Below are 26113 nucleotides of genomic sequence, written 5' to 3' on the forward strand. Positions count from 1 at the left end.
GGTTGCTTCTTGAAATGGCAAGGGCAATAAATGCTGGCCGAGCTAGTAATGCCCAAATCCCACCAAAAAAAAAAATAGGGTGCCTGTTTATTAATATATGACTTTCCCCAATCTCGTTCTTGCTGATACAGCCCCCACCTCCATCATGATTTTGAGTCAGGCACTGCCAACTGTACACAAACATCACAGCTGACCTTTTCTTTAAATGTCTCCATCATTAATTCTATGCCTCAGGTCAGATGCCTGCACCCAGTGATGTGGTGTATCAATGTTACTCACCTTAATTTATGGTGTCCGCATTTATACAGCGCACATCACCAAATCAGGATGTCCCAAAATACCTTACAGCTAGTGTGGTCAGCGTTGTAATGTAGCAGCCAATTTGTGCACAGCAAGATCCCCCAAACAGCAATGTGATAATGACTAGATGTCTCGGTGATTGAGGGCTAAGTATGGATGTTATACATCCACCAGAGAGGGCAGACAGGGTCCCATCTGAAAGACCCGCAGTGCTCCCTCAGCACTGCACTGCAGCTTCAACCGAGATTTTGCGTCCAAGTCTCTGGAGTGGGTCTTGAACCCACAGCCTTCCGACTGAGAGGCAAGAGATAGCAAGGCTGACACCCTGGCTAACAACAAGATCAGACCTCAACAGCTATGCATTTCAAACATGTCAGACTAGCGAGTTTGAAGAAGAAAAATGGGCACAACAGGACTTAGGTGAATGGGGTTTGAGAACCAGATTGTCTGGGCCCCTGGGGAAGGGAACACAGTTGTATGACAACATTTGACAAGTGCAAACATCCAGACACACACAAAGAAGGTAATTCAGATTAGTTTTATTGAATCTCAGCTACACGTTACGTTACAAACACCCCTCCCCACCCCCTTCCAACTCTTTAATTTCAGACACTGGTTCTCTAGTGTAGGCAATTATTACATAAACTACTAAATTATTTGTCATACTACAAGTAAATTAAATGAGCCTCATTTTTGTTTTATGTAACACCAGACGTGTAAACTCACCTCCCCCAATCCCATTCCTCTCCTATCCTATCCCTCCCCCAGCCTAAAGAAAACCTTTATTTGCTCTTTCTCTCTCACCATCCATCCTACCGAAGGCACAGTCCCACAGATGACAGCTCCCCATCAGCAACACACCAGATGGTCATGCTTTAAAGTGTGGTATATTCAATGTTGACCAGCAGTTCGACCATGGGGAGGGCGTTGCAACTAGAATTTATCCTCACTACCTGCAAAACGCATCGGCTTCAGGAGTCAGCAGCTAGCCAGCGGGTGCTGGAGTTCTGCCAGACCTGGTCCCTCCGCAGGCAGGGATGCAGTCCCCTCCCACAGAGCACTCATCATAGACCAGGGCATGAGTGTCGAGCCTCCTGCTCTGTACGGCTCAGCGGCAAACCGCATGGTACATTTACAGACTGGATCACCAGGGGAGCTACACATTTTGCAAGACGCAGCTCCCTCTACCAAAGCTCTAGCACATGAACGCAAATAGGTGCGTGCACGTGAGTAGTGCACCCTACCTACCAGATTAAAAAGTATTGAGTACAGCTTTGTTTGCAGTTTTGCCATGGTCTTCATATAAAATGCACACATACCCACAGATAAACACACACACACTCTCACTCCATCTGGAAAAGGTACACTGTGCCCTCTCGCAGCAAATCCAGCAGCCAGACATGGAAATATTCTGGAAGCCAACCAACTTTCCACCCTGGCTTCCTCTCGGTGCGCAACCTGCAGTGGCACCGACAGCTGTAACCTCACCAGCTTTCCCTTTTGTGTCAGTGCGATGGCACTGGTCACAGCACGTCGCTTTTAGCAGTAAAAGGGGACGGGCCTGTTTCTCAGGGAAGTCAGGCGGTACGAACTGTTATCTCTAAACCTGGCCAGTAATGTACGGGTTACGCACTCTGCGACTGTGCCACCACCACACTGAGCAGAGCCGAGGCTGCAGGAAGATAAAGGACCAAAATAAAAGCACAAGTGCAGAAGGTGGATCATCCGTTCTTGTGCGTCCCTCAGCAGCCAGTAGCTGAGCAGCGTCGGCAAGCGTAGGAATGCAGCACCCAACTGAGGCAGGGAGACTGAAAAGCAGCTTTTAATTCGTTTTTAATTATTTGCGGCGGCATAGTTAAGGGCGAGGATAATTTAAAAGGTGGGAGTCTGTTCCGCTTCACTGTACAATCCCTGAAACTGTACCACGCGCCTCAGCCGTCTCTAGCTGCTGTTTTTTTAATACCTCGAGGGCTGCCGCTTTGCAGAGGCAGGAGGAGCGACACAGCAGCGGGGCAAATGCCTCGATGCCCCTGCACCATCCCTCGAGCTCTGCACTCGTGTGAACTGGGCCCTTCACAAGACGGCCAGCCCCCGAGAAGCAGCCTGCACTCAAGTCGTGAGGGATGACCAGAGACTGCAGGAGTAATTACAACCGCTGCTCTCTCTCTCTCTCTCTCGAGGGACTGCAAGGCAAATCAGAACAGGCTTCCCCCCTTTAAAAGGCAGCGTCGTGCGGGAGAACGTCAGTGTTAAGGTGGCCTTTGCCACATGGAGAAAGCACTTGCGTTTGGTGAGGCGATTAGCAGGACTTGTACGAAGGGAGGTTCGTTGGTTTTTTCGGAGGGGGGGGGGGGGGGGGGAGAGGGGAGGGAAGGGGTGGGGATTGGTGGGAAGTGGGGAAGGTAAGTGTTCGGGAAAGAAACAAAAAAAAAATTCTGGTGAGTCGCATCTGATCACAATCATCAGTGAGAAAGAGAGCGTTAAGAGTGTTTGCAGAACCTACAGATCACAAGGCTGAGCTGCAGAGATTATTATTTTTTTTTGAGAGATATATATTTTGTTAAATGCCACGCGCTGTCGTGCCGCGATTGAGCGGGTCGTGTATTCGTCTGGAGAGAGCAAACTTCTGGTCGGACGGCGGCGGCGGAGGAGGAGGAAGAGGAAATCGTCGGTTCATTGGGCATAGCGGGTTTCGGTGGAATTATCGTAGTCGAACTGATCATACCTAAGAGAAAAAGCACATCATGTCAATACAGGGTGGGCGGAAAGGAAAGTCTCTCATGCATTCACTGAGAGGGAGCCAGGCCGGAACCAGATGTGGCAGGGCTTCAGACGACGGGGGCAGGGTGGGGGGTGAGTTTTATGTTTTAAAATGTGCCTCCCGCCATCGAAATGAGAAATTTTAAGTATGGTATTTGATCAGGTTATGTGACTGTACCGGGGGCCTTGTTTTCCAGTAGCTGAAAGCGACATTGATTATGGAGCTCACCCACCCACCCACCCAGTCAGTCATTCAGAAGCCCACTTATTTCAGAAGGTAAATTATCCATCAGCTCTTCATCCCTCCACCTGCTTTGATTAAACAGCCAAAAGGCTGCGGCACACATACTTTCACCTGGAAAACCTGGAGAGAGAGATAACGGACATCCCAGCACCATTCTGTCCAGCTGCCTCCCCACAGGCTACAACCAGGATTTGGGTCCACAAAGCAGGGAGCTTGCTGTGTATAACCCATCTGCCATCTATCCCCACGCTGCAGGCGTTCACACCTCATAAATACTTAATTGGCTGAGAAGCACTCGGATCTATTTTACCCAGCTATAAGCACTGAGCGAACCCCATCATTAATTCACAATCCTATTAAACTGTCTTGCGACCTTTAATAATGTAACAAGTGGTGTGGTTGTACAGTGAAGACGACAGGAAGTGGGATGCTCAACTTGCTGAGCGCACGTGAGGAAGAGATGTCGGTCAGTGGAGAGGAACAAACCCAGGCCCCCTGTGTTGTGCTGACAAGCGAAGGGTACGCCAGCAGTGGCAGAGGCCTGGGTACAAAATCACCTGCCTGCTCTCAGTCTGCGAGTGGCGTGTGGTTCAGGGGGTTGGGGAGAATGAATGAAGCTGATGGGCCGTTCCCCTATTTTATCGATCATACCTTGGGGAAATCCAAGTGCGTCACACACCCGTGTACTGAGAATTGTGTTTGCGGACAGGCGGTTAGGAGGAGGGGTACGTAAGCAAGCAGCTTTGCAAGCGAATGGATTTGATCATGGAGGATGCTCGGCTGCAACATCCTGGAGTGGACAGGGGTAGTTAAGGCAGACAGGTTCCTGACACAATACACAAAACCCATCTGGGAGATGGGGGATAAAGAAGCACCTGATACAAAAGATATTATTTGAACACTGGAACAACAACTGCTGCACTCAGCCCCAGGAGGTGCGCCAGTTACAGAAACAAGCTCACTGATGTTACCTCCCTTCATCATTCGAAGCAGAATGATGAAGGAAGTCACAACTGTTCACAGTGCCATTGTGTGGGCCAATCTGATACCACAAATGGCAAGCAGATTCCTCGTTAGGGAAGGTACCTGCCCCCAGAAACCTCTCATCCTCTTCATTAACAGCTCACCCACACCTAACATGATCGAGTCCCTCAAAGCTGCAAAGTTTGCACTTTCTTTAGTAACTTGTACTTGGGAAAGGTCTTCGTGCTTCTAACTATTTTGTAAAAGAACAGAATATCCTGATCTTTTAAACACAGCCAAAAATATATATATAGCCGGGTAGCTCATGGCAAGATCCCAAAGAGTGAAACCAAGGGTAAATGGAAGGTCAAAAAAAAACCAACCATTTTCAAATGAGGCCAAAGTTCAGGAGCAACCCACCCAGGGGAACAGACATTTTCTGCAAAAATAATAGTCTGTATGAGATTCTCTGAGGTAGTCACACGTTTTAGAACTGATCAGCGAGACAAGGTACTGCAATGGATTAGACTTTGGCTTTGCAGAATTAACAAGGGGCCCCCACACCAAGACTTATCTTGTCTTTTCACATCTAGATGCAACCCGCCTTTGGTAAGTTGGTCCAGAACTATATCATTTGAGTTCACGCAGGCAGAGAGCAAAAGATTTCACACACTCCCCATTTCATTTCACTGAAGGCATCGAGACAGTGCTGCTGTCTAGGGTTTTACTGTTGACTGCCGCAGTCATGGCAAATTATACAGTCACTCATCTGTTACGCTTCAGAGAGTTTTCTTAAGTCTATCAGCTCTTCTGAAACTTGCTGTCATCTCACAAGACTTTTGGGTTAGCAGAAGACATATTAAGGAGGTGATGCTTCTAACAAGGGCAGAAAACAAGGTGAGGTCTCCACGAATCTCTGGAATTAGGAACATGTCTAATTCCACTCTAGCGGCTCTGACAAAATCCCTTCTGCAGTTGAGACGCTTGTGATAAAAACCAGATGGGGGTCTCTAAGCAATCATGTCCAGTCCTTCATAATACAAATACTTCGCAAAAAGCAAAGCTCATTCAGGACATGCGATGAAACAACCACACCATCATAAAATCATTTAGCAGGCCATTCGGTCCATCGTGCCTGTGCCATTATCTGATCAGTTATCCAGTCAGTCCTGTCGTATTTACTGTCAAAACCCTTCATGATTTTGAACACCTCTATCAAATCTCTCTTTAACCTCCTCTGCTCCAAGGAGAACAATCCCAGTTCTCTGGTCCGACCCGAAGTCGGTCATCCCTGATAGCATTTGAGTAAATCTGTTCTACACCCTCTCTGAAGCTTTGACATCCCAAAGTTCTCCACCACTGGGGGTTTTCCTCACATCGTGTCTGGGTTTGTAGTAGACTGATAGAAATTGATTGCTATAATTAGTCAACAACTCTTTGTATCATTGCTTCAGGATGGTTGAGAGGAAACGAGATGGTCTTGAGTCCAGCAACTCCCAAGAAAGGAGTTCGCTGGAAGGGTATCAAAATTTGTACACCAATGCCTCACAGAAGTACTGCCTTTATATTACACAGCTCACATCACTCTCTCCAGACACCACCTCGGCTTAAATGATTCAAGAAGCTACACAAGAGCTGCTGGCTATTCCCCCGCAGTTCGACTGAACTGGCCCACAATTATTCCCCGAAATCCGACAACAACCAGGCATGCGTCCCCGAATTGCACAAACATGAAAGGATCTGGTCAAATTATTAAAACACATTCAAAAGTAAAAAAGCAAAAACACCCATGGCTAGAGGATAAGGAGACTTGGCGTTTGACCTCTTCCCCGACACAACGTATACCGCTCCATGCCAGCATTTGGATCTGCGTTACTTACTGCGGAGCCCACAGCATTCCTCAGCTGGCATTATTGCTCGGAAACCAGGGCACTGCCAAGGGAAGAGTCTTCAACGGGCGTCTCTGAATTCCATGTGGGAGTGGAGAGACAAGTTAAATTAATCGCAGGCGAGGTTGAACTTTCCTCCCCTGCCCCTAATCGAGAAGCCTGGCAGCCCCCCTCACTCCCCGGGTTTTTGTCTGTAATGGATACATACCTACTGATGCTATCGTCTATGAATTTCTCGTTCTGATATTTTGGCACAGTGAGCGGTGAGAGACGGGTGCGCTCGTACAGAGTGCAGCTGTTGGCCGCTGCTGCTGCTGATGTGCTTAGGCGGTTAGGGCTCCTCTCCCTCACATAATTGAGCGCCATGTAACTTGCTGCGGGAGCCGCGGTCTGGTAATCTTCATAATAGTCGTAATAGGAGGCGTGACCATAGTCGTAATCGTAATACGAATAGTAAGAGGGGTAATATTGAGTCGGGAACTGGTACTGGCTATACTGATTGTAACGCGCGGAGTGGCAATCTCTCGCTTGGTGGCCCTGCCTTCCACAGCGCTGGCACACATCCCGCTGCCCGCCAGATTTCCCGTAGGTCGACCGGGAGAGCTGGACCCTGAGCCTGTTCCCATTGAATTCCTTCTCGTCCAGGTTGGTAATTGCTTGGACTGCATCTTCCTCCTTCTCCATGTGCACAAAGGCGTAATCTGCAAAGCGAGAAGAATAGAGTTCATGTTAACCAAATCTTACTTACAGCACAGGTGCCAGCACACTATCGGAAAGGAGTCACACTTAACACCTTTTAACATGGTGCCTGTCGACATTTTAGGGGAAGATCGATAGGTCCAAGGGAGAAGGGAATAAAGAATATTCTCGAGGGTGAGTGGAGGCTCATGTGGAGCATAAACACTGGCTTGAACCTGTTGGACCGAATGGCCCATTTCTCTGCTGCAAATACTATGTAATTCCACACAGTGGAATTCACTTCGGTTGCGGTAGCACCATTTCTTTCTGCAGCCTGTCCTGTAAAAAAGGACACAGTTGATCAACTGTATAACACTTTTGCCAACAAAACACTTGATCCCAATCACCTGGCTTCAGCTATGTAGGTTTGCGGTTAGCAACTTCAAAACAAAAAAAAGGCAGAAATAGTCGGAAGCAAAGTAAAAGCGTTTACAGTGGAGTTCTCCACCCCCCCTGCACCCCAATCATTGGAAAGTGTGTGTGCGCGTGCACACACAGGATTGGGTTCTGCTATTTAGTGACAGATCTGCGAGAGTTAGTGCCATCAGAACACGAAGTAAAATGTTTGACAACAAAGGTTCAAATGCAAAACACAGGGATTTACCTCTATGAGATATAGGTCTCTAAACAGCTCCCACAAATATAAAACACTTCAATATTATCAGGATGGCTAGGACGGTGGATTTGGGGAGGGGAAAAGAGACACAGGGAAGACAGAACTTTCTCCTCAAACTGGTAGACCAACTGGGCTTCACCAGTGTTTTATTTCATTTGAAACCTTTTCACTCCCTCTCCAATTTCTCACTTTGGTGTCCCACGCCCCAAGCATTTACATTCTGGTTTGTCTCTCCATAGCCTCATTCCAGTGCAGCACTGAGCGAGGCGATGCCTCTTCAGATGGGACATTAAAAACGGAGGCCCCATTAGGTGGCCTTATAAGAGACACGGCCACTATTTTGAAGAGTATGGGATGTCTCCCCAGTGTCCCGGCCAATACTTATCTGTCAACCAACATCATTAAAATGGATTCACTGGTCATTATCACATTATTGTGGGATCTTACTGTGCTGGGGCTAAAAGCATTAAATTACAATGAGGCATGAGTTTGGAAGTTTAAGGGTGAACCTTTTAGAGTTATACAACACTGAAACAGGCCCTTCGGCCCATCATGTCTATACTGGCCATCAAGCACTGAAAACTGAATTTGAACTGTTTTAAGATGATTAACGGCACAGTGGCGCAGTGGTTAGCACCGCAGCCTCACAGCTCCAGCGACCCGGGTTCAATTCTGGGTGCTGCCTGTGTGGAGTTTGCAAGTTCTCCCTGTGTCTGTGTGGGTTTTCTCCGGGTGCTCCGGTTTCCTCCCACAAGCCAAAAGACTTGCAGGTTGATAGGTAAATTGGCCATTATAAATTGCCCCTAGTATAGGTAGGTGGCAGGGAAATACAGGGACAGGTGGGGATGCGGTAGGAATATGGGATTAGTGTAGGATTCGTATAAAATGGGTGGTTGATGGTCAGCACAGACTCGGTGGGCCGAAGGGCCTGTTTCAATGCTGTATCTCTAAACTAAACTAAACTAAACGGATTTGCGAGGGTAAATAGAGAAAAACAATTTCCTCTGGTGGAGGAATCCAGAACGGGGGACGGGGGTCTAACCTTCAAACAGCACTGGGTTGTTCAGGGCTGATGTGTAAGAAACACTGCTATAAACAGTAGACTGGAAGGGCTGGACAATCTCCTGTGGTACCAATATAGAATCAGACTGGAGGGGCTGAATGGCCTCCTCTTGTTTATCGGAAACAGACCGGAGGGGCTGAATGGCCGCCTCTGGTTCCGATATAGAAACAGACCGGAGGGGCTGAATGGCCTCCTCTGGTTCCGATATAGAAACAGACCGGAGGGGCTGAATGGCCTCCTCTGGTTCCGATATAGAAACAGACCGGAGGGGCTGAATGGCCTCCTCTGGTTCCGATATAGAAACAGACCGGAGGGGCTGAATGGCCTCCTCTGGTTCCGATATAGAAACAGACCGGAGGGGCTGAATGGCCTCCTCTGGTTCCGATATAGAAACAGACCGGAGGGGCTGAATGGCCTCCTGCCTGGAGGTGCTGAATGGCCTCCGACGTGCAATGGCACCGCCTGCGTGACGCCGTGACGTCACTGGGAAAGCCCCCCCCCCCGCGCCGCCTCACCTTTGACGATGTCGCACTCCACCACCCGGCCGTACTCCTCGAACTTGGCCCTCAACTCCTGGTTGGTGCAGCCAGGCGCCAGGTTGCCGACGTAGACCTTGGTGACGGCGGCCGGCCGGGGCCGCGACTCGGCCACGTTGAGCTTCTTGCCGTGCAGCTCATACTGGTTGAGCGCCGCGATGGCCTGGCTCGCCTCCTCGGCGCTGTCCATATGCACGAAACCGTAGTGCCGGATGATATCGCACTCCCGCACCGTGCCGTAGTACTCGAACAGCGTGCGCAGCTCCTCCACCGTGCCTTCGCTGGGTATATTACCCACGAAGATCTTCATTTTTTCCCCCAGTTTTTGGCCGGTCGGTTTAAATCGCTATCTCTCTGTTTTTCCCCCTCCTCACCTCACGGCGACTATGCCGCCGTCTACACAAAATGGCGCCGATCCTAACGTTCGTTAAAACGGGTGGGGGGGGAGGAGGCCGTCTTTCTTTAACTGACAGCTGTTCCGGCCAATCAGAGTCAGGGCGCCTCAGACGGACAACCAATCAAATGTCGCATCCGGGCTTTGCCAAAGCACGCCCCTCTTCCGCCACTTCCGGCCGAGGGGGGCGGGCGCCTGGCGACGGGATGCGAGCCCCCCCTGATTGGCTGGCGCTCGGCCGACCCGTGATCCGATTGGTGTCACGACCTGCCGCTCAGGATGGGCAGCGCGGGCGGCGGCCATTTTGTGTTGCCTCTCGGACTGCAGCGGGCGGAAGGCGGGGTGGGAGCCTGGGAATGTGATCAAAAGGCCCGGCTTAGCGTGCAGGGGAGACCGCCGGGCGCGCTATCCACGCCCAGCCCCGGAGGTAGCAGCAAGGCCGCCAAAAAGATATATCTATATCGCCAACGTGTCGCTGGACAGCAGCAGCAACGTGCTTCAGGCCCGCTTCGGGGTGTTCGGCCGAGTGACTGGGTGCAAGTCGTCAGAGGTGAGATGTCGCTTGGCTCCGCCCATCTTTAGGTGGCCATGTGGAAGGATTTCACAGTGACGTCACGGGTAGCCGCGAACCGCCGCCATTACTCTGTAGGAGGCGGCTGTTCTGCCACTCAATGAAAGCAAGGCGATTCTGTATCCTAAGTCCATTCTCACGCCTTAGCCCCACACTCCTTAATACCCTTGGCTAGCAATAATCTTATTTATTGATTGAGCTAGCATCTCCTTTGCTTTCGTGGGAGATCTTGCTTTTGAAATTTTCAATTGACCTAGTATTTAGACAGGGAGTTTTATGATGAACCTTTTAACACTGGTTCGGCCTCAACTGAAGCATTGTGCCAATTCTGGGTGCCACACTTTAGGAAGGATGTGAAGGCTTTGGAGAGAATGCAGAAAAGATTTATGAGAATAGGGTTGAGCGACTTCAGTTACGAGGATAGACTGGAGATACTGGAGTTGTTCTTAGAGAAGGTCGAGAGGAAATTTGATAGAGGTTTTCAAAATCATGCGTTGAGGCAGAGTAGATAGAAAGAAATTGTTCCCATTGGCGGAAGGGTTGAGAACCAGAGGACAGACATTTAAGGAGATTGGCAAAAGAAGCATTTTTACACAACAATAAAAACAGAAAGTGCTGGAAATACTCAGCATGTCAGACAGTATTTGTGGGGAGAGAAGCAGAGTTAACGTTTCAGGTTTGTGACCTTTCATCAGAACTGGCTGGTGTAATCTCTCTTGGAGTCCAGCTATCATTCTGGTACATCTATGCTGCACTCTGTCTGGTGTCTCCACATAATTTCCTTCATCCCTGGTATCATTCTAGCAAATCTTCTCTACGCCCTCTCCAAGGCCTTGAACTCCTTTCTAAAATGTGGTGCCTAGAGTTTGACACAGTATTCCAGCTGAGACCTGACCCGTAGTTTATAAAGGTTTAGCATAAGATTACCGTACCAAACTAGTCAGAAACCAGCAGAGATCAAGGATCAAACCTGGTCAGTGTGTAACTAATTAATCCTTCTCCTCTCTCTCAGTTTAGGCCTTTGTACACATGGAACACAAGGAGGAAGCACTGAAAGCCATTAACAAGATGGATCTCACTGACGTTAAGGGAAGGAAGATTAGGGTACAGCCATCCAAGACAAGTGCCAAGCCAGAATCCGGCGGTGGTCCTGTGGAAAATTGCCAGGACGGCAGAAGACCAAGCCACCAGGCAATAGAATGCTTCTGGGCTCCTTATGATTCCCTAGATAGGTATGGCCCCCAAACTTCATGCTACCCTCTCTATGGCCAGCATTGTGGATATGACAGTGCTACCAGGCAGTACGTCAGTTATTACAAACAGCTTCCTCCCCGGCCACAGCTTCTACTCCAGCGGAAGCTCCTGCCTGAGCCTCAGCTTCACTCACAGCCCAAAGCCGTCTGCAGTGCGTCTGGGGACAGCCCACTCCGGTGGCCAAGCACGACCCAGTACAATCGCTTCCGTCTTCCTCCATCTCCAAAGCTGGAAAACAGAAAACCCATGAAGAGGAAGGTGCCGCAGGATAAACTGGCCTTCGGCAAAAGGGCCCGCACCTCTCTGGTAAATACCCACACTTTGGGAGAGAGAGCTCAATCTGGCCTGTTAAATACCCCCACCCTGGGAGAGAGAGCCCAATCCGGCCTTTTAAATACCCCCACCCTGGGAGAGAGAGCCCAATTCGGCCTGTTAAATACACCTGCCCTGAGAGAGTGTGTCCGACCCAGCCTGTTAAATACACCTGCACTGGGAGAGGGAGCCTGGCCCGGCCTGTTAAAAAGCCCCACCCTGGGAGAGAGTGTCCGACCAGGCCTGTTAAATAGACCCACCCTGGGAAAGAGAGCCCAATCCGGCCTGTTAAAAAGCCCCACCCTGGGAGACAATGTCCAACCAGGCCTGTTAAATAGACCCACCCTGGATGAGATAGCCCAATCCGGCCTATTAAAAAGCCCCACCCTGGGAGAGAGTGTCCGACCAGGCCTGTTAAGTAGACCCACCCTGGATGAGATAGCCCAATCCGGCCTGTTAAAAAGCCCCACCCTGGGAGAGAGTGTCCGACCAGGCCTGTTAAATAGACCCACCCTGGGAGAGAGTGTCCGACCAGGCCTGTTAAATAGACCCACCCTGGATGAGATAGCCCAATCCGGCCTGTTAAAAAGCCCCACCCTGGGAGAGAGTGTCCGACCAGGCCTGTTAAATAGACCCACCCTGGATGAGATAGCCCAATTCGGCCTGTTAAAAAGCCCCACCCTGGGAGTGAGTGTCCGACCAGGCCTGTTAAATAGACCCACCCTGGGTGAGAGAGTCCAATCCGGCCTGTTAAAAAGCCCCACCCTGGGAGAAAGTATCCGACCAGGCCTGTTAAGTAGACACACCCTGGGAAAGAGTGCCCAATCTGGCCTGTTAAATACCCCCACCCAGGGAGAGAATGTCCGAACCAGCCTGTTAAATACACCCATCCTGGGAGAGAGTGTCCGACCCAGTCTATTAAATATCCCCACGCTGGGAGAGAGAGCCCAGTCCGGCCTGTTAAATATTCCCACCCTGAGAGAGAGAGTCCAGTCCGGCCTGTTAAATTCACCCATTCTGGGAGAGAGTGTCCGACCCAGTCTATTAAATATCCCCACAATGGGAGAGAGAGCCCAGTCCGGCCTGTTAAATACCCCCACCCTGAGAGAGAGAGCCCAGTCCGGCCTGTTAAATTCACCCGTTCTGGGAGAGAGTGTCCGACCCAGTCTATTAAATATCCCCACAATGGGAGAGAGAGCCCAGTCTGGCCTGTTAAATACCCCCACCCTGAGAGAGAGAGCCCAGTCCGGCCTGTTAAATTCACCCGTTCTGGGAGAGAGTGTCCGACCCAGTCTATTAAATATCCCCACAATGGGAGAGAGAGCCCAGTCCGGCCTGTTAAATACCCCCACCCTGAGAGAGAGAGCCCAATCCGGCCTGTTAAATACCCTCACCCTGGCAGAGAGAGCCCGGTTCGGCCTGTTAAATACCCCGACCCTGGGAGAGAGAGCCCAGTCTGGCCTGTTAAATGCCCCCACCCTGGGAGAGAGAGCCCAGTCTGGCCTATTAAAAACCCCCACCCTAGGAGAGAGAGCCCAGTCCAGCCTGTTAAATACCCCGACCCTGGGAGAGAGAGACCAGTCCGGCCTGTTAAATACCCCGACCCTGGGAGAGAGAGCCCAGTCCGGCCTATTAAAAGCCCCCACCCTGGGAAAGAGAGCCCAGTCCGGCCTGTTAAATACCCCGATCCTGGGAAAGAGAGCCCAATCTGGCCTGTTAAATACCCCGACCCTGGGAGAGATAGCTCAGTCCGGCCTATTAAAAACCCCCACCCTGGGAAAGAGAGCCCAGTCCGGCCTGTTAAATACCCCGACCCTGGGAGAGAGAGCCCAGTCCGGCCTGTTAAATACCCTGACCCTCGGAGAGAGAGCCCGGTCCGGCCTGTTAAATTCACCCACCCTGGGAGAGAGTGTTCGACCCAGCCTGTTAAATACTCTCGCTCTGCGAGAGAGCCCAAACCGACCTGGCCTGTTAAATAAACCCATCCTGGGAATGAGTGCCCCATTTGGTCTGTCACACAAGCCCTCTGTCTATGCCTCTGCTCACCCGAGGATGTACTTGCTGGATCGTGCTCCCCACTATTCTGTACCTCCCAAGCGAGCTGTCAGTTCCTGCACCCCTGTGGTGTAAAAATAATACTAAATAGCAGTAGTGTCTAATTGTCCCCACTTCTTTCCAGAGTCACGTGTTGATTTTCCACCTCTCGTATGTATACTGTGTTACCGTTCTGGAGTTTTAGCTGTTATTTTGTCACACCAAGGATTGTTATGTTTACATACAACATAGGAACTGATCCTGCTTAGAAATAAAGATTTGTTTTCCAGCCACCAGCCCCCCCCCCCCCCCCCCCACCCCCAAACCCGGTTACAGTAACATCTTCTTGCCTTTCTGTCGGCGTGTTATTTCCTCGCTCTGTCCTCTCGCTGTCCCGCTTTTTGTGCAATCTGTCATAGTGAAGGCTGCCTCCCACGCACACCAAAGATCTTGTGCTCAAGGCAAATGGCAGCGATTGCCACTCCCGATCTGAGGGCACTGGGTGAGTGTAACAGCCCCCCCAACTCCTTCTCCCCCAGGGTCCACAGCAAGCCGCCACTGCGCTGCATTGTGTGGTTTGGCTGGATCTTAAACTGTCATGTGGTTTTGACCTGCCTGATCATTCCTTGGCACTAAGGGGCACTCGCAATTCCTGCTGCTCTCAGCGAGATCTGATATATGCCGTTCCTCTTAACACCAAACTGATGGGATCCAATTTAACCAACTGCACACAAAAGCTTTATGGAATGAATTAAACATTACAGTGCTTATCTCTATGGAAGCAGTGGCTGTCAACTCAAAGTAAGTCAGAAACAATAGACCCAAATTCATACTTAAAAGACTGATCAAATTAAATCAAAATGCTTTTGGCCATATCAACTATGCTCTCCAATCCATTCCCTCTTCTACTAAGATCCTGTATTTCTCTATGGCTATTTGGTCCCTGCATAATTTCGATCGCGGGAGTTAACCGTCTCAAATCCCAAGGGCCAGGAATGATGTGTTCATTTCTTGCCTAAGCGTTCCAGCAAAGTCAAACTTGTACACTGTAATAAATTATTTCTAGAAATCCACATTGTTAGAAATTGCACGCCTGCTTGTAGAAATTGTAGTTTGTTACAGACGCTTCAAGAGGAGCTGCAAGTTCGTGGCTACAACCAGAACTTGATCAATGCGTTCCAATCTGCAATTAAACTCTAATTGGCCCAATCTGTGTTTACTTAACAACGTTAGACTTGCACTATCAATCCAACATGTTACCACTTGACCTATAGAACAATTAATTCTGTATTACATGGTATAACGCTCCTGTTCTTTTAAAATGGCATCTGATTCGACTTGTTTGAGCAATGCCATTGAATATTTGTTAGTATTTTTTTTAAATATATTAAATGGTATTTCAACACACAGCTATCACACTCTTAAATATTGACCTAAAGCCTGAAATGGGCACATTTTTCAATCTGCAAAATCACTGCCCAAACAAATCAAATCAGATTGCACTATGTTTATTTAACAACACATGGTCTCAATGGCCTACACAGTACAATGCGTGCTTCTACACGTCAGGCGTTACACATCACCAGAGGCTCAAAACAGTCCTGAACAGTTACTTGCTTCTCCGCGTCAACCTGAAATCAACACGGTCACGTTCCAGTTTGCGAAGTTATTGGGCCGAAAAGACAATTTAATCTCTGAATGACCCAAGTTTCCCCTTCCTTAACATTTAAACCTTGTTCGCAGCTGCATCTTGCCAACAGAATAACACATTGTGAGTTAAATGATAAAGCATTTCTGTTCCTGCAAGATCAGGGGCATCACCGACTTGGCCAGCGTGAAACTGCAGTAAATATGCCCTGCATACATAGTAATGATCACCGCACAATGAGTTGCTTTTAACGTGGTGTAAACCACCAAAAACTGACGTTTAAATGCACTTTTTGAACCTTATTTCTTGCTCGCCCGTTCATAAGTTTTCTCTTGTGAACATATTTTTCTTTCAACTCATCTCTGATCGGTCGTTCCCGTGTGAAGGTGCTGCCTGTCTGGCTTCTGGTTCTTCATACATGAGGCAACGCACAGCATCAGTTGGCTACTGGCAGGGTTTTCCGCAGCCGGTTCCTCACACACGTGTTACATTCGAGCAAGAGTCACTGGAGACTGTGTGCAGTCCGATACTGCATATGGTTCTAGTCTCTGATACTAAGCACAGTTCTGGTCTCCATATTTAAAAAAAAAGAGGTATAGAGGCATTGGAGAAGGTGCAAAATGGATGATACCAGTACTTAGAGGCTTTAACTTTTCAGGAAAGACTGAATAGACTGGGCCTTTTCTCTTCCCTTAAAAAGATAGAAGACTGAGAGGTGACCCGAAACCACATCTGGGAACTTCTGACTTGCTTTCATGTGCTCACACATGGCCCTTATGAACAAGGCTGTTGTGGGGACTTGCCTCAGCAATTTTAGGTATCGCATCTGCCTGGCACAGTGCTAATAGGGACAGACTGTCTACAAGTCCTACTCATAGCTGTGCTCTTGAAAATCTGCATTACTTGTGAGCAGGGCTGGCGGGGGTGGGGTTGTCACAGATTGATTTCATCCACGTTAAGGATATGGGAGGCTTGGTGCATTCATTTTGGGCCGCTCTCTCCCTCCTCTGCTGCTCCGTCACTGGATAACATCCAGGAGCAAGGACTCTTTTCCCCATTTAAAATAAAACTGGAAGGGGGGGAAAAGAATTGCAGGGTCATAGGGGGTGTGGGACTAATTGGATAGCTTTTCCATAGAGCTAGCACAGGCACGATGGGCTGAGTGGCCTCCACCCATGCTGTGAGTCTAATTTGTTACGTCTGTACCTCAAGAGTGTTCAAGCCAGCTGTGATGTCCTGGCCAAGATCAGCTAAGTAAGCACAGGTCTGGTATCTAACTCGGGATCTTGTCGTCTCCATGTATTTTTTTTTATATAGTGGTACTGTGCAGTGCCTTTACGAGCAGGACTGGGCATTAGACCTTGTTGGGGTGACGGTGTATCTTATATCCACATGCATCTCTGCCTTGTAACTGGTGCATGGCCATCACATAACGTGTCACATTTCTACTACCCGATTGCCTGACTCAGATGCCATTCATAAAACAGCAACGGAACGGCCAGGGCACCTACCAATCAGCAAGTGGCAAGTAGGATGAAAAACCACCAAGCAAGTAACTAAGAAGGTCCAAAAACTACCAACCAGCAAACAGCGACCAAGGACCAAAGAAATCACTCAAAATAACTTTTACAATTTTTTTTTCCAGTCGCTGCCTTGTTCTGTTATTAACCTGAGGGTAATGAACAAGAAACATGAACGCGGGTCACAACGGAATTGTGAAACTTATCTGTGTTACCTTTCTGTACTTGCAAATCTTCAGGTGCACTCACATCTCTTTCAGACCCCAGGGACTTGAGTTCTTGTGGTTTTTGTTGAATAAAGAAGATTAAATGTTTTGCAGTCTAATAACTACCGTCCCGTTTTGAGTGGAAACTTTTTTTTTTAAAAGGCAAAGCAATTAGCAGCAATGTAGGACATTCACAACTCATGCTAGGTCTTGCTGTTGATGAGGGCTGAATTCTGTCCAGCAACGGAAAAGGACTGAACCTAAGGGAAATAACCAAGCTCTTGTGTCACAACCAGCAAATGCATGAACTTTTGAGACCCGGCTGTGATGCTCCCGCCAATGACAACCAAGCCTGTGAACAATGTTTAAACTCGGCATAAAGGACAGCCCATGGAACTGGATACCAGCAAGGGTCAGCGTCTCCAGGGGAGAAAATGTGGAGGAAACAAACAGCAACTGGGAGACCTCCTTTAAATTCTTTCATGGGATATGGGCAAAGCCAGCATATTTTGCCCATCCCTAATTGCCCTTGGCAACTGAGCAGCTTGCTAGGCCATTTCAGAGGGCAATTAAGAGTCAGCTACATTCCTGTGGGTCTGGTGTCACACGTAGGCCAGACCAGAAAAGGACAGCAGATTTCCTCCCCTAAAGGAACCAGATGGCGTTTCCCCTGACAATTAATGATAGTTTCATAGCACCATTACTGGGACCAGCTTACAATTCCAGATTTTTAATTGAATTTCAATTCCAGCAGCTGCCCTGGTGGGATTTGAGCCCGTGTCCGCGGGACATTAGCCTGGACCTCTGGATTACTAGTCCAGTGATATTACCACTACGCCATTTGACTAGGGGGCATGCTGGAACATGGGAATTGCTAGAAAATAAAGATCATCGAGAAGGCCCATCTACCTGCCAACCTGGCAGATGCGTGATACAACGATAATCGTAAATATAAAGTTGCCTGTTCCTCCCGAACCTTACTACACTTCACGCCTGCCATGTCTCAAATGACTCATAATACACCTGGAAATGTTATTTCCTAAAAGAATTGTGTCTAATTTGCAATCAGTGACTCAAAACTAAAGGCTTCCACCATCTCCATAGATTGATCACGCGCTCACTGAAATAATGTTTCGGCGGGTTCGTTTATAATTAATCCTCCTCGCAAGCACAGACCATGCCCTCAGGTTCAACTGTTCTGGACAAGATGAAATAGTTCACCATGGCCTATATTATCCTGTCTCTTTACCATCCTAAAATCAACAATTATATCACCCCACAACCCCTTTCCCAGTGAGAACATACATTATTTACATAATTGCTCCTCATGTTACAACTGAGGTGGGAGGGGTGTGCTGTTTATTCTAGTCCCACCTCTCCATAGGTCATAACATATTTAAATTTTTTCCCACTGACTAATACGGTCGATCGTGGACTCTTTTTATCCCAGAATAAAACACACAAACTAGGTTTCTTTAATAAACACCAAAATTATCAGTTTATTATAAAACAAGTTTTAACAAGTAATGAGGTAAAGCATAAACATACAGATTGAAATATTAAAGTTCCCTTTTTACCTTAGCCCCGAACACACACACATACACCGAACCGGAATAATAAAGGGATTTTTGTTTTTAGAGCTCTATTACAAACAAAAAAACACTTGGGCACTTACTCATTCTTGAAGAAACAGCAGATGAGATATGTTGTGTTCCAAAACTGGCATACAGTCTTGTACACATAGATGAGTCACTGGGATCTTTTAGAGCAGTTCTTTTCAAGCAGCGTTGAGAATTTAGCAGGCTTTTCTTCAAAGACTGGAGACGAGGTGAGTTGACACAGTGGACTTCTCAGGGTCTTTTAGACTGCTGCTGGAAAGCTGAGCTGGGTTGTGGTTTTCTCTCCTTCCTTGGGAATTCTCTCCTTGGAAGTTCTATTCTCTCCTTGGAAGTTCTCTCCCTTTTTATACATCCCAACCCTAACTCAAAACAATTCAAAGGCAAAACTGACAACAGGAGATCAACCTTTTGACCTCCATCAATCTTGACCTGTCACTTCTTCGTAAACTTCTCCAGGTGTCCAGAGTTCTCTGTTGTTTATTGAGCTGGAAGTCAGGTGGTTTCCCGGAAAGGCTTGGTTTTCCTAAGACCTTTCAGTGACCCTTTTAAAAAACATTTCCAGGGACTATTTTTTTCGAAGTCAAGTGACCTTTACACGACCCCCTTTGAAAACCCCAAAGTTTAACATTTCTTCACTCTTTCAAAAACGAATCCTCAAAAAATATATTTAACAAAACACAGAGGCACTTTCGTAACACTCATAATCCAACTCTGCCAACCCCTCAATCATTTCTGGCTACTCGTTATCTGTTCAATAATTACAATATACTTCTTGTACTGTGGTGACCAGAACTGTACACTCTAATCTAATGGTGGTCAGGGTCAATGATTTGTAAAGTGGCAGATTAATTCACTATTTCGACTCAATGTTGCCCTTTTAATACATTCCATCATCTGGTTTCCTTCTCTCGTTGCCACTGAGGATTGTGGCGATAGCTTCAATTTATTGTCAGTCAGGACCAACACCTCCCCCCGACCACCCCACCCCGGGTCTCTTGTCTTCTGTACGTATTTTTGTTTTCCATTTAATTAATATTTCCTTCCTGAATTACTTCTCCCCATGTGAAGCACTTTGCATTACTCTACCTTGAATTTCATCTGCAGCCGGTCTGCCCAATTCCCACGTCTGTTCAAATCCGATCCTGTTCTGCTATTTAGAAGAAGAGAGGGGGTGGGGGCTATTTAGAAGAAGAGAGGGGGATGTCATTCAGGGCTGATTTCAAGGAGCACTTCTTCACACAAAGGGGAGTGGAAATCTGGAAAACTCTCCCCAAAATTTGTTGAGTCTGGGAGTCAATTAAAAACATCAAAACCAAGATTGATAGATTTTTGTTTAGTCAGGTTATTCACAGAATCGTTACAGCGCAGAATGAGGCCATTCGGCCCATCGTGTCCGCACCAGCTCTCTGAAACAGCAATTCACTTAGTGCCATTCCCCAGCCTTCTCCCCGTAACCCTGCACATTCTTCCTTTTCATATAACTGTCGAATTCCCCTTTGAATGCTGCAATTGAACCTGCCTCCACCGCATTCTCAGGCAGCGCATTCCAGATCTTAACCACTCGCTGCGTGAAAAAGTTTTTCCTCATGTCACTTTTGCTTCTCTTACCAAATACTTTAAATCTGTGCCCCTCTCGTTCTTGATCCTTTCACGAGTGGGGAGTGTTTCTCTCTATCTACTCTGTCCAGACCCCTCATCCTTCTGTTCCAGGAAAACAGTCCCAACTTCTCCAATCTATCTTCATAACTGAAATTCCTCATTCCTGGAACCATTCTCGTGAATCTTTTCTGCACTCTCTCCAATTCCCTCAGATCCTTCCTAAAGTATGGCTCCCAGAATTGGACGCAATACACCAGCTGAGGCCGAACTTGTGTCTATGACAAGTTCAACATAACTTCCTTGCTCTTGTACTCTATGCCCCTATTAATAAAGCCCAGGATACTGTACGCTTTATTAACTGCTCTGTTTATTAACTTCAATGACATGTACACCTAGGTCCCTCTGCTCCTGCACCCCCTTTAGAATTGTACCCTTTATTCTATATTGTCTTTCCATGTTCTTCCTACCAAACTGAATGACTTCACATTTCTCTGCTTTGAACTTCATCTGCCACCTGACTGCCCATTCCACCAACTTGTCTATGTCCTTTTGAAGTTCTACACTCTCCTCCTCACAGTTCACAATGCTTCCAAGTTTCATATCATCTGCAAACTTTGAAATTGTGCCCTGTATACCAAGGTCTAGGTCAATAATATATATCAGGAAAAGCAAGGGTCACAACGCTGATCCCGAAGGCACACCACTGCAAACCTTCCTCCAGCCTGAAAAACATCCATTAACTGCTACTCTCTGTTTCCTGTCACTCAGCCAATTTTGTATCCATGTTGCTACCGTCCCTTTCATTCCATGAGCTACACGTTTGCTCACAAGTCTGTTGTGTGGCACTATATCACAGGTATTAAGGGTATTGAAACCAAGGCGAGTAGATGGAATTGAGATACAGATCAGCTGCGATCTGATTGAATGATGGGACAGGCTTGAGGCGCTGAATGGCCCCATTGAATTCTTTTGGTGATCACAGAATCATACAGTACGGAAGGAGGCCCTTCAGCCCATCGTTACTGTGCCAGCTCTTTGAAAGAAATATCCAATTAGTCCCACTATCCTCCTTTTCTTTCCTCACAGCATTACAAAATTCTCTTTTTCCAGTATTTATCCTATTTCCTTTTGAAAGTTACCATTGAATCTGCTTCCACTGCCCTTTGCTCTGTATCTAACCTCGTGCTGTACCTGTCCTGGGAGTGGTTGATGGGGAAAGTGTAGAGGGAGCTTTACTCTGTATCTAACCCCATGCTGTACCTGTCCTGGAAGTGTTTGATGGGGGACAGTGTAGAGGGAGCTTTACTCTGTATCTAACCCCATGCTGTACCTGCCTTGGGTGTGGTTGATGGGGACAGTGTAGAGGGAGCTTTACTCTGTATCTAACGCCATTTTTTTTAATAAGTTGCCCTTTATTTCCCAGGCCCCCTTTATATACATTCTAAAATAAATTTATTAAAAAGAGATAAATAAAGCAAAACCTCAAATTAAAACAGCATTGTCTGCATCGATGATGCACTCCAGCCCCTGCGGTGCCCACCGGTCGCGGAAGGCCTCAAGACACCGCATGCTCCTTCTCCAGGGACACCCAGGCACGAACGTAACCACAGAAGAGGGGCAGGCAATCAGGGCGGACGGACCGCTCCCCCCCCTCACCCCACCGGCGTTGGCCCGCAACCTGGACCTGTGAATTGCCACCTTATCCGGGCCTAGGAGCAGATGAGGAAATCCTCCTCCCGGCCTATGCCCCTCCGCACCGGGTGCCCAAAGATCAGGAGCATGGGGCTCAAGTGCAGCCAAAACTTGAGGAGCAGCCCCTTCAAATGCTCAAACAGGGCCTGCAACCTCGCACATTCTATGTATACATGGAACACGGACCCGTCCAGGCTGCAGAAATTAAAGGCAGCCTCGGAGTCTGTGAACCGGCTTAACAGTCTATTGCATGGAACTGCCCTGTGCAGCACCATCCACCCCAGGTCCCTGATGTAAAGGAGGAGGAATCCCGCATAGAGAGACCTCCATCGTGGTTTCCCATTGCCGCCAGATGGCAACACGGACCACCACGGCATGTCCGGGTGGCAGACAAGGGCAAGGAAGTGGAGAGTGTGCAGGAGCAGCTAACGTTCTCCGCTGGGAACTGCATGTCGTCCTGAAGGCAGTGCCCCGGCAGAAAAAATACGTCGCCAGTGCACACCATCTGGGAGGACACTCGACGTACAGGTATCTCTGCAGGGTCCAAAGGCAGAGAGTCGCAGCCTGGGTGCGGACACGCACCAGCGACTGGCTGCCCGCCTCAATCGGGAGACCCTGTGTTTCCTCTTGCCCCAGACGAAATCGACGAGCTTCTTCTGGATCTTGGTGGCAAATGGAGGGAGCTGGGCCAAAGTGACCAACCGGTACCACAGCATCGAGGCCATCAGTTGGTTTATGACCAGCATTTGGCCCCTGTAGGAAAGCACTCAGGGGCAGTCCTGTCCAGCACCCCAGCCAAGTGGTGACTTTTGCCTCCAACCCCTGCCAGTTGTCGGCCAGGCTTCCTCAGTGGGGCTAAGGTGGACTCCCAGATAGTGGAGGTGTATGGTGCTCCACGCAAAAACTGTTAACTCCTCAGGCAGAGAGTCCAGCTGCCACTGACCCACCAGGAGACTGGAACATTTCTTCTAATTGATCCTTGTGGAGGACATGGCATAAAAGATCTGCTGGCACTTGCACATCCTCCGCAAGTCAACGGGATCTGTGACCGCGAGGAGCACATCATCGGCGTAAGCCGAGAGGACGACCCACATGGCCGGCCCGCACAGAGCCAAACCCGTGAACCTCCTGCGAAGCAGGCACAGGAATGGCTCAATGCAGATGGTATATAATTGGCCGGAATGGGACATCCCTGACGCACTCCTCTCCCAAAGCGAAGGGGCACCGTCAAGGACCCATTAACCAGACTGTAGTGGTGTATAAAAGTTGGACCCGGGCTACAAAATGCGGTCTGAGTCCAAACGTGCGCAGAGTCCCGAAAGGATATTTGTGATCCACCCAGTCGAACGCCTTCTCCTGATCGAGGGAGAGAAAGGTGACGGACAGACCAGTCATCTGGGAAAGATGGATCAGGTCCCAAACCAGGGGATATTGTCCTGGGTGGACCGGCCTAGTTGGGGTGGATCATGTGGGCCAGCTCGGAGCCCAGGCGGGTAGACATAGCCCGGGCAAAGATCTTATAATCCGTGCTGAGGAGGGAGACCGGACGCCAGTTCTTAAGCAGGTGGCGTTCGCCCCTCTTCGGCAGCAGGACGATGACCGCCCTGTGCCACGAGAGGGGCATCTCCCCGGTCGCCAGGCTTTCCCCCAGGACCCGCGCGTAATCGTCCCCCAGGTCGTCCCAGAACGCCCTGAGGAACTCCACGTCAGCCCATCCAGCCCCGGGGATTTCCCCCTCGAGAGCTGGTGAAGGGCACCAGTCAGCTCCGCCAATGTGAGCGGAGCCTCCAATCCTTTGGTGCCCTCCGGGCTGACCTTCGACAGGTATTCCCACAAAACTCTGCGCGCGTCCTCGCTGGACGGATCCAGAAAGAACAAGGCACTGTCATAAGTACGGACCAGGAAGCCCATTCCCTCTGGATCCGTGATGGAGGATCCATCGTCGGCCAGCAGCTCGATGAGCTCCTTACAGACCCGGCGCCATTTTTCCAGCGAGTAGAAGAAGGGTGAGGCGCGGTCCAAATCTTCCAGGATCTGGATCCGCGACCTCACGTAAGCGCCTCGGGACCCTATGAGCTGTAGGTCCCTCAGCACACACTTCTTCTCTTTGTGTGCAGTCTCAGGGCCAGGAACGCAACGGCATGACCGAGGCGGGACTCCAAGTCGAGCACCGCCCTCTCAAAGCGCCCGATCTCGGCTTCTCAACTCTCGGTTGACCCCTTCGCGTACTCCTGGCAGAAGACGCGGATGTGAGTCTTGCCCACATCCCACCATAGCCTCAAGGAGGGGAAGCCCCCCCTGCTTCCTTCTCCAGTCGGCCCAGAATCGACAGAACGAGTCCCGAAATCGCTTGTCCGCCAGCAGCCGGTTGTTAAAGTGCCAGTACGCGGACCCCGCCCGCGTGTGGAGCGGAGTGAACTCCGCCCACACCAGGTGGTGGTCCGAGCACGGCACCAGCCACATGGAGGCCGCCGAGACGCGGGAGACGTACGCCTGTGAAAAGTAGAGGCGGTCGATTCGCGACCCTCCTCCTCCAGACCTCCACGTGAAGGCGCTGGAGTCGGGATGGAGATTCCGCCAGACGTCCACCAAGTTAAGGGAGCTGATCAGTCCCCTCAACTTCTCCACCGATGCTTGGCCGCGCTGGGGACCGGAGCGATCCCCCACCTCGAGGGTGCAGTTAAAATCCTCCCCGAGGATGATGCACTCGCCGCTATCGATGGAGCTCAAGAGAGCGGACACTTCTTCAAAGAAGCGCGCTTGCAACGCGCCGGGCCTGGGCGCGTACACGATCACAAAGTGGAGCGGCACGCTACCCAGGCGAACGGCGAGGTGGAGCAAGCGGCCCGGCACTAGCTCCTTGACCCCCAAGATCTCCAGCTGAAAAGTCGGGGCCAACAAGATAGCCACCCCACTAGAAATAGAGGTGAGGTGACTCATGTAGACCCCACCCTGCCACTCCAGGAGCCAGGTGGCTTCGTCTCCCGGAACGGTGTGGGTTTCCTGCACAAAGCTCACCGCGTATCTCCCTTCCCTGAGGACTGAGAGATTGTGAAATCTGCGGTGAGACCCCCTGCTGCCGTTGATGTTGAGGCTGGCTATGGTTATCTTCATGTCAAAGGTACTGAGAATCCCGCCACCGACACCTCACTGTGAGGAGGGAGCGAGAGTGCACCTGCCCTCCACTCCCCCAGCAACCCATTGAGGAACACATTAAAACGGCGCCTCTCAACCAGTTTCACGCCCGCGTGCTTGCCTGCTTTCTTCAGGGCGGCACGGACGGACTGGATGATCAGCGCCAGATTCGACCAACGGCTGAGGGCCAGCTGAACTTTATTGTGGCAAACCCTGCAAGCCGCAAGGAAGTTCTGGAGTTCCGCGGTGGGGATGAGAGGAGACTCGGTGGGAGATACGAGGGAGTCCACCACCTCACTGGCGATGGATTCTACATTGTCCTTCATGCCCCACACTGAGTCCCCACTGCCAGCGGCCGACACGCCCACCACACACTGTGGGGTCGACGTACTGGCCGCGCCAGCTGGTCCCACCCCCAGGATTGATAGCGGATGAGTCCTCACTTGGCACTTCTGTGGAACTGGAGCCTATGGGCACCAGCGGTTCAGGATCCCCCTCCACCTCCATCCCCAGGCCATTGAGCGGCCCAGGGGAGATGGAAGTTCTCGACTCCGGAAATCCAGCCGGAGCCGAGACCAGAAGCGGAGAGAGGAGGCTATCTCCCGCTCCGACAGCACCCACAGACCCAGCAGATGGGGAATTATGCAAATTGGCCTCAGGGTCGGGTACATCCTGGGCTGCTGGGAGGGTTGACACTCACAGGTCTCACCCCCATCCAGGACAGCCGACCCATTGGTCAAAGGAGAGACTTCTCCCATGGGGTCCACAGGCTCCTCCACCACAGGCGAGCCCTCTCCCTCCTCATTCGGAGTTGCCAAATTTACAAGGGCTTTTCCCACTCCATCCTGAGGGACAGAGGGTTGTCGCCTAGGGCTCGAGGCCCCGATGGTGTTCGTGGTGGGGGAAGCCCGAGGACCCGCGCCAGGACATGGACCCTGCAACTCCTGGCCTTCTTCAGAGGAGGGGTGCCTCTGCCTCATTTTCTGGGAGGGGTGTGGACGCTCAGAGACCTCCTTCTCA

The 26113-nt window shown here is 49.8% G+C and overlaps 3 protein-coding genes across 3 annotated transcripts in view; 2 read left to right on the plus strand and 1 right to left on the minus strand.

Moving 5' to 3' along the window:
- Nucleotides 1-1521: 1521 nt before the first annotated feature.
- Nucleotides 1522-9566, minus strand: LOC137356029 (RNA-binding protein 4B-like). The gene is made up of 3 exons (XM_068021742.1): nucleotides 9089-9566; nucleotides 6365-6857; nucleotides 1522-3025 (listed from the first exon to the last, which is right to left on the minus strand). The coding sequence occupies exons 1-3, from the start codon at nucleotides 9417-9419 to the stop codon at nucleotides 2974-2976; spliced, it is 876 nt and encodes a 291-aa protein (XP_067877843.1). The 5' UTR covers nucleotides 9420-9566; the 3' UTR covers nucleotides 1522-2973.
- A 177-nt stretch (nucleotides 9567-9743) lies between these two features.
- Nucleotides 9744-15081, plus strand: LOC137356027 (uncharacterized). The gene is made up of 2 exons (XM_068021736.1): nucleotides 9744-10053; nucleotides 11092-15081. The coding sequence occupies exon 2, from the start codon at nucleotides 11104-11106 to the stop codon at nucleotides 13768-13770; it is 2667 nt and encodes an 888-aa protein (XP_067877837.1). The 5' UTR covers nucleotides 9744-10053; nucleotides 11092-11103; the 3' UTR covers nucleotides 13771-15081.
- LOC137356028 (serine racemase-like) overlaps nucleotides 11547-26113 on the plus strand; it is a 62707-nt gene continuing 48140 nt past the window's right edge. The window contains exon 1 of the mRNA XM_068021739.1: nucleotides 11547-11634. The gene's annotated coding sequence lies outside the window, so the exon portion shown is untranslated. The remainder of the gene's footprint in view (nucleotides 11635-26113) is intronic.

Source organism: Heterodontus francisci, chromosome 44 (genome assembly GCF_036365525.1).
Source record: "Heterodontus francisci isolate sHetFra1 chromosome 44, sHetFra1.hap1, whole genome shotgun sequence".
Classification (NCBI taxonomy): Eukaryota; Metazoa; Chordata; class Chondrichthyes; order Heterodontiformes; family Heterodontidae; genus Heterodontus; species Heterodontus francisci.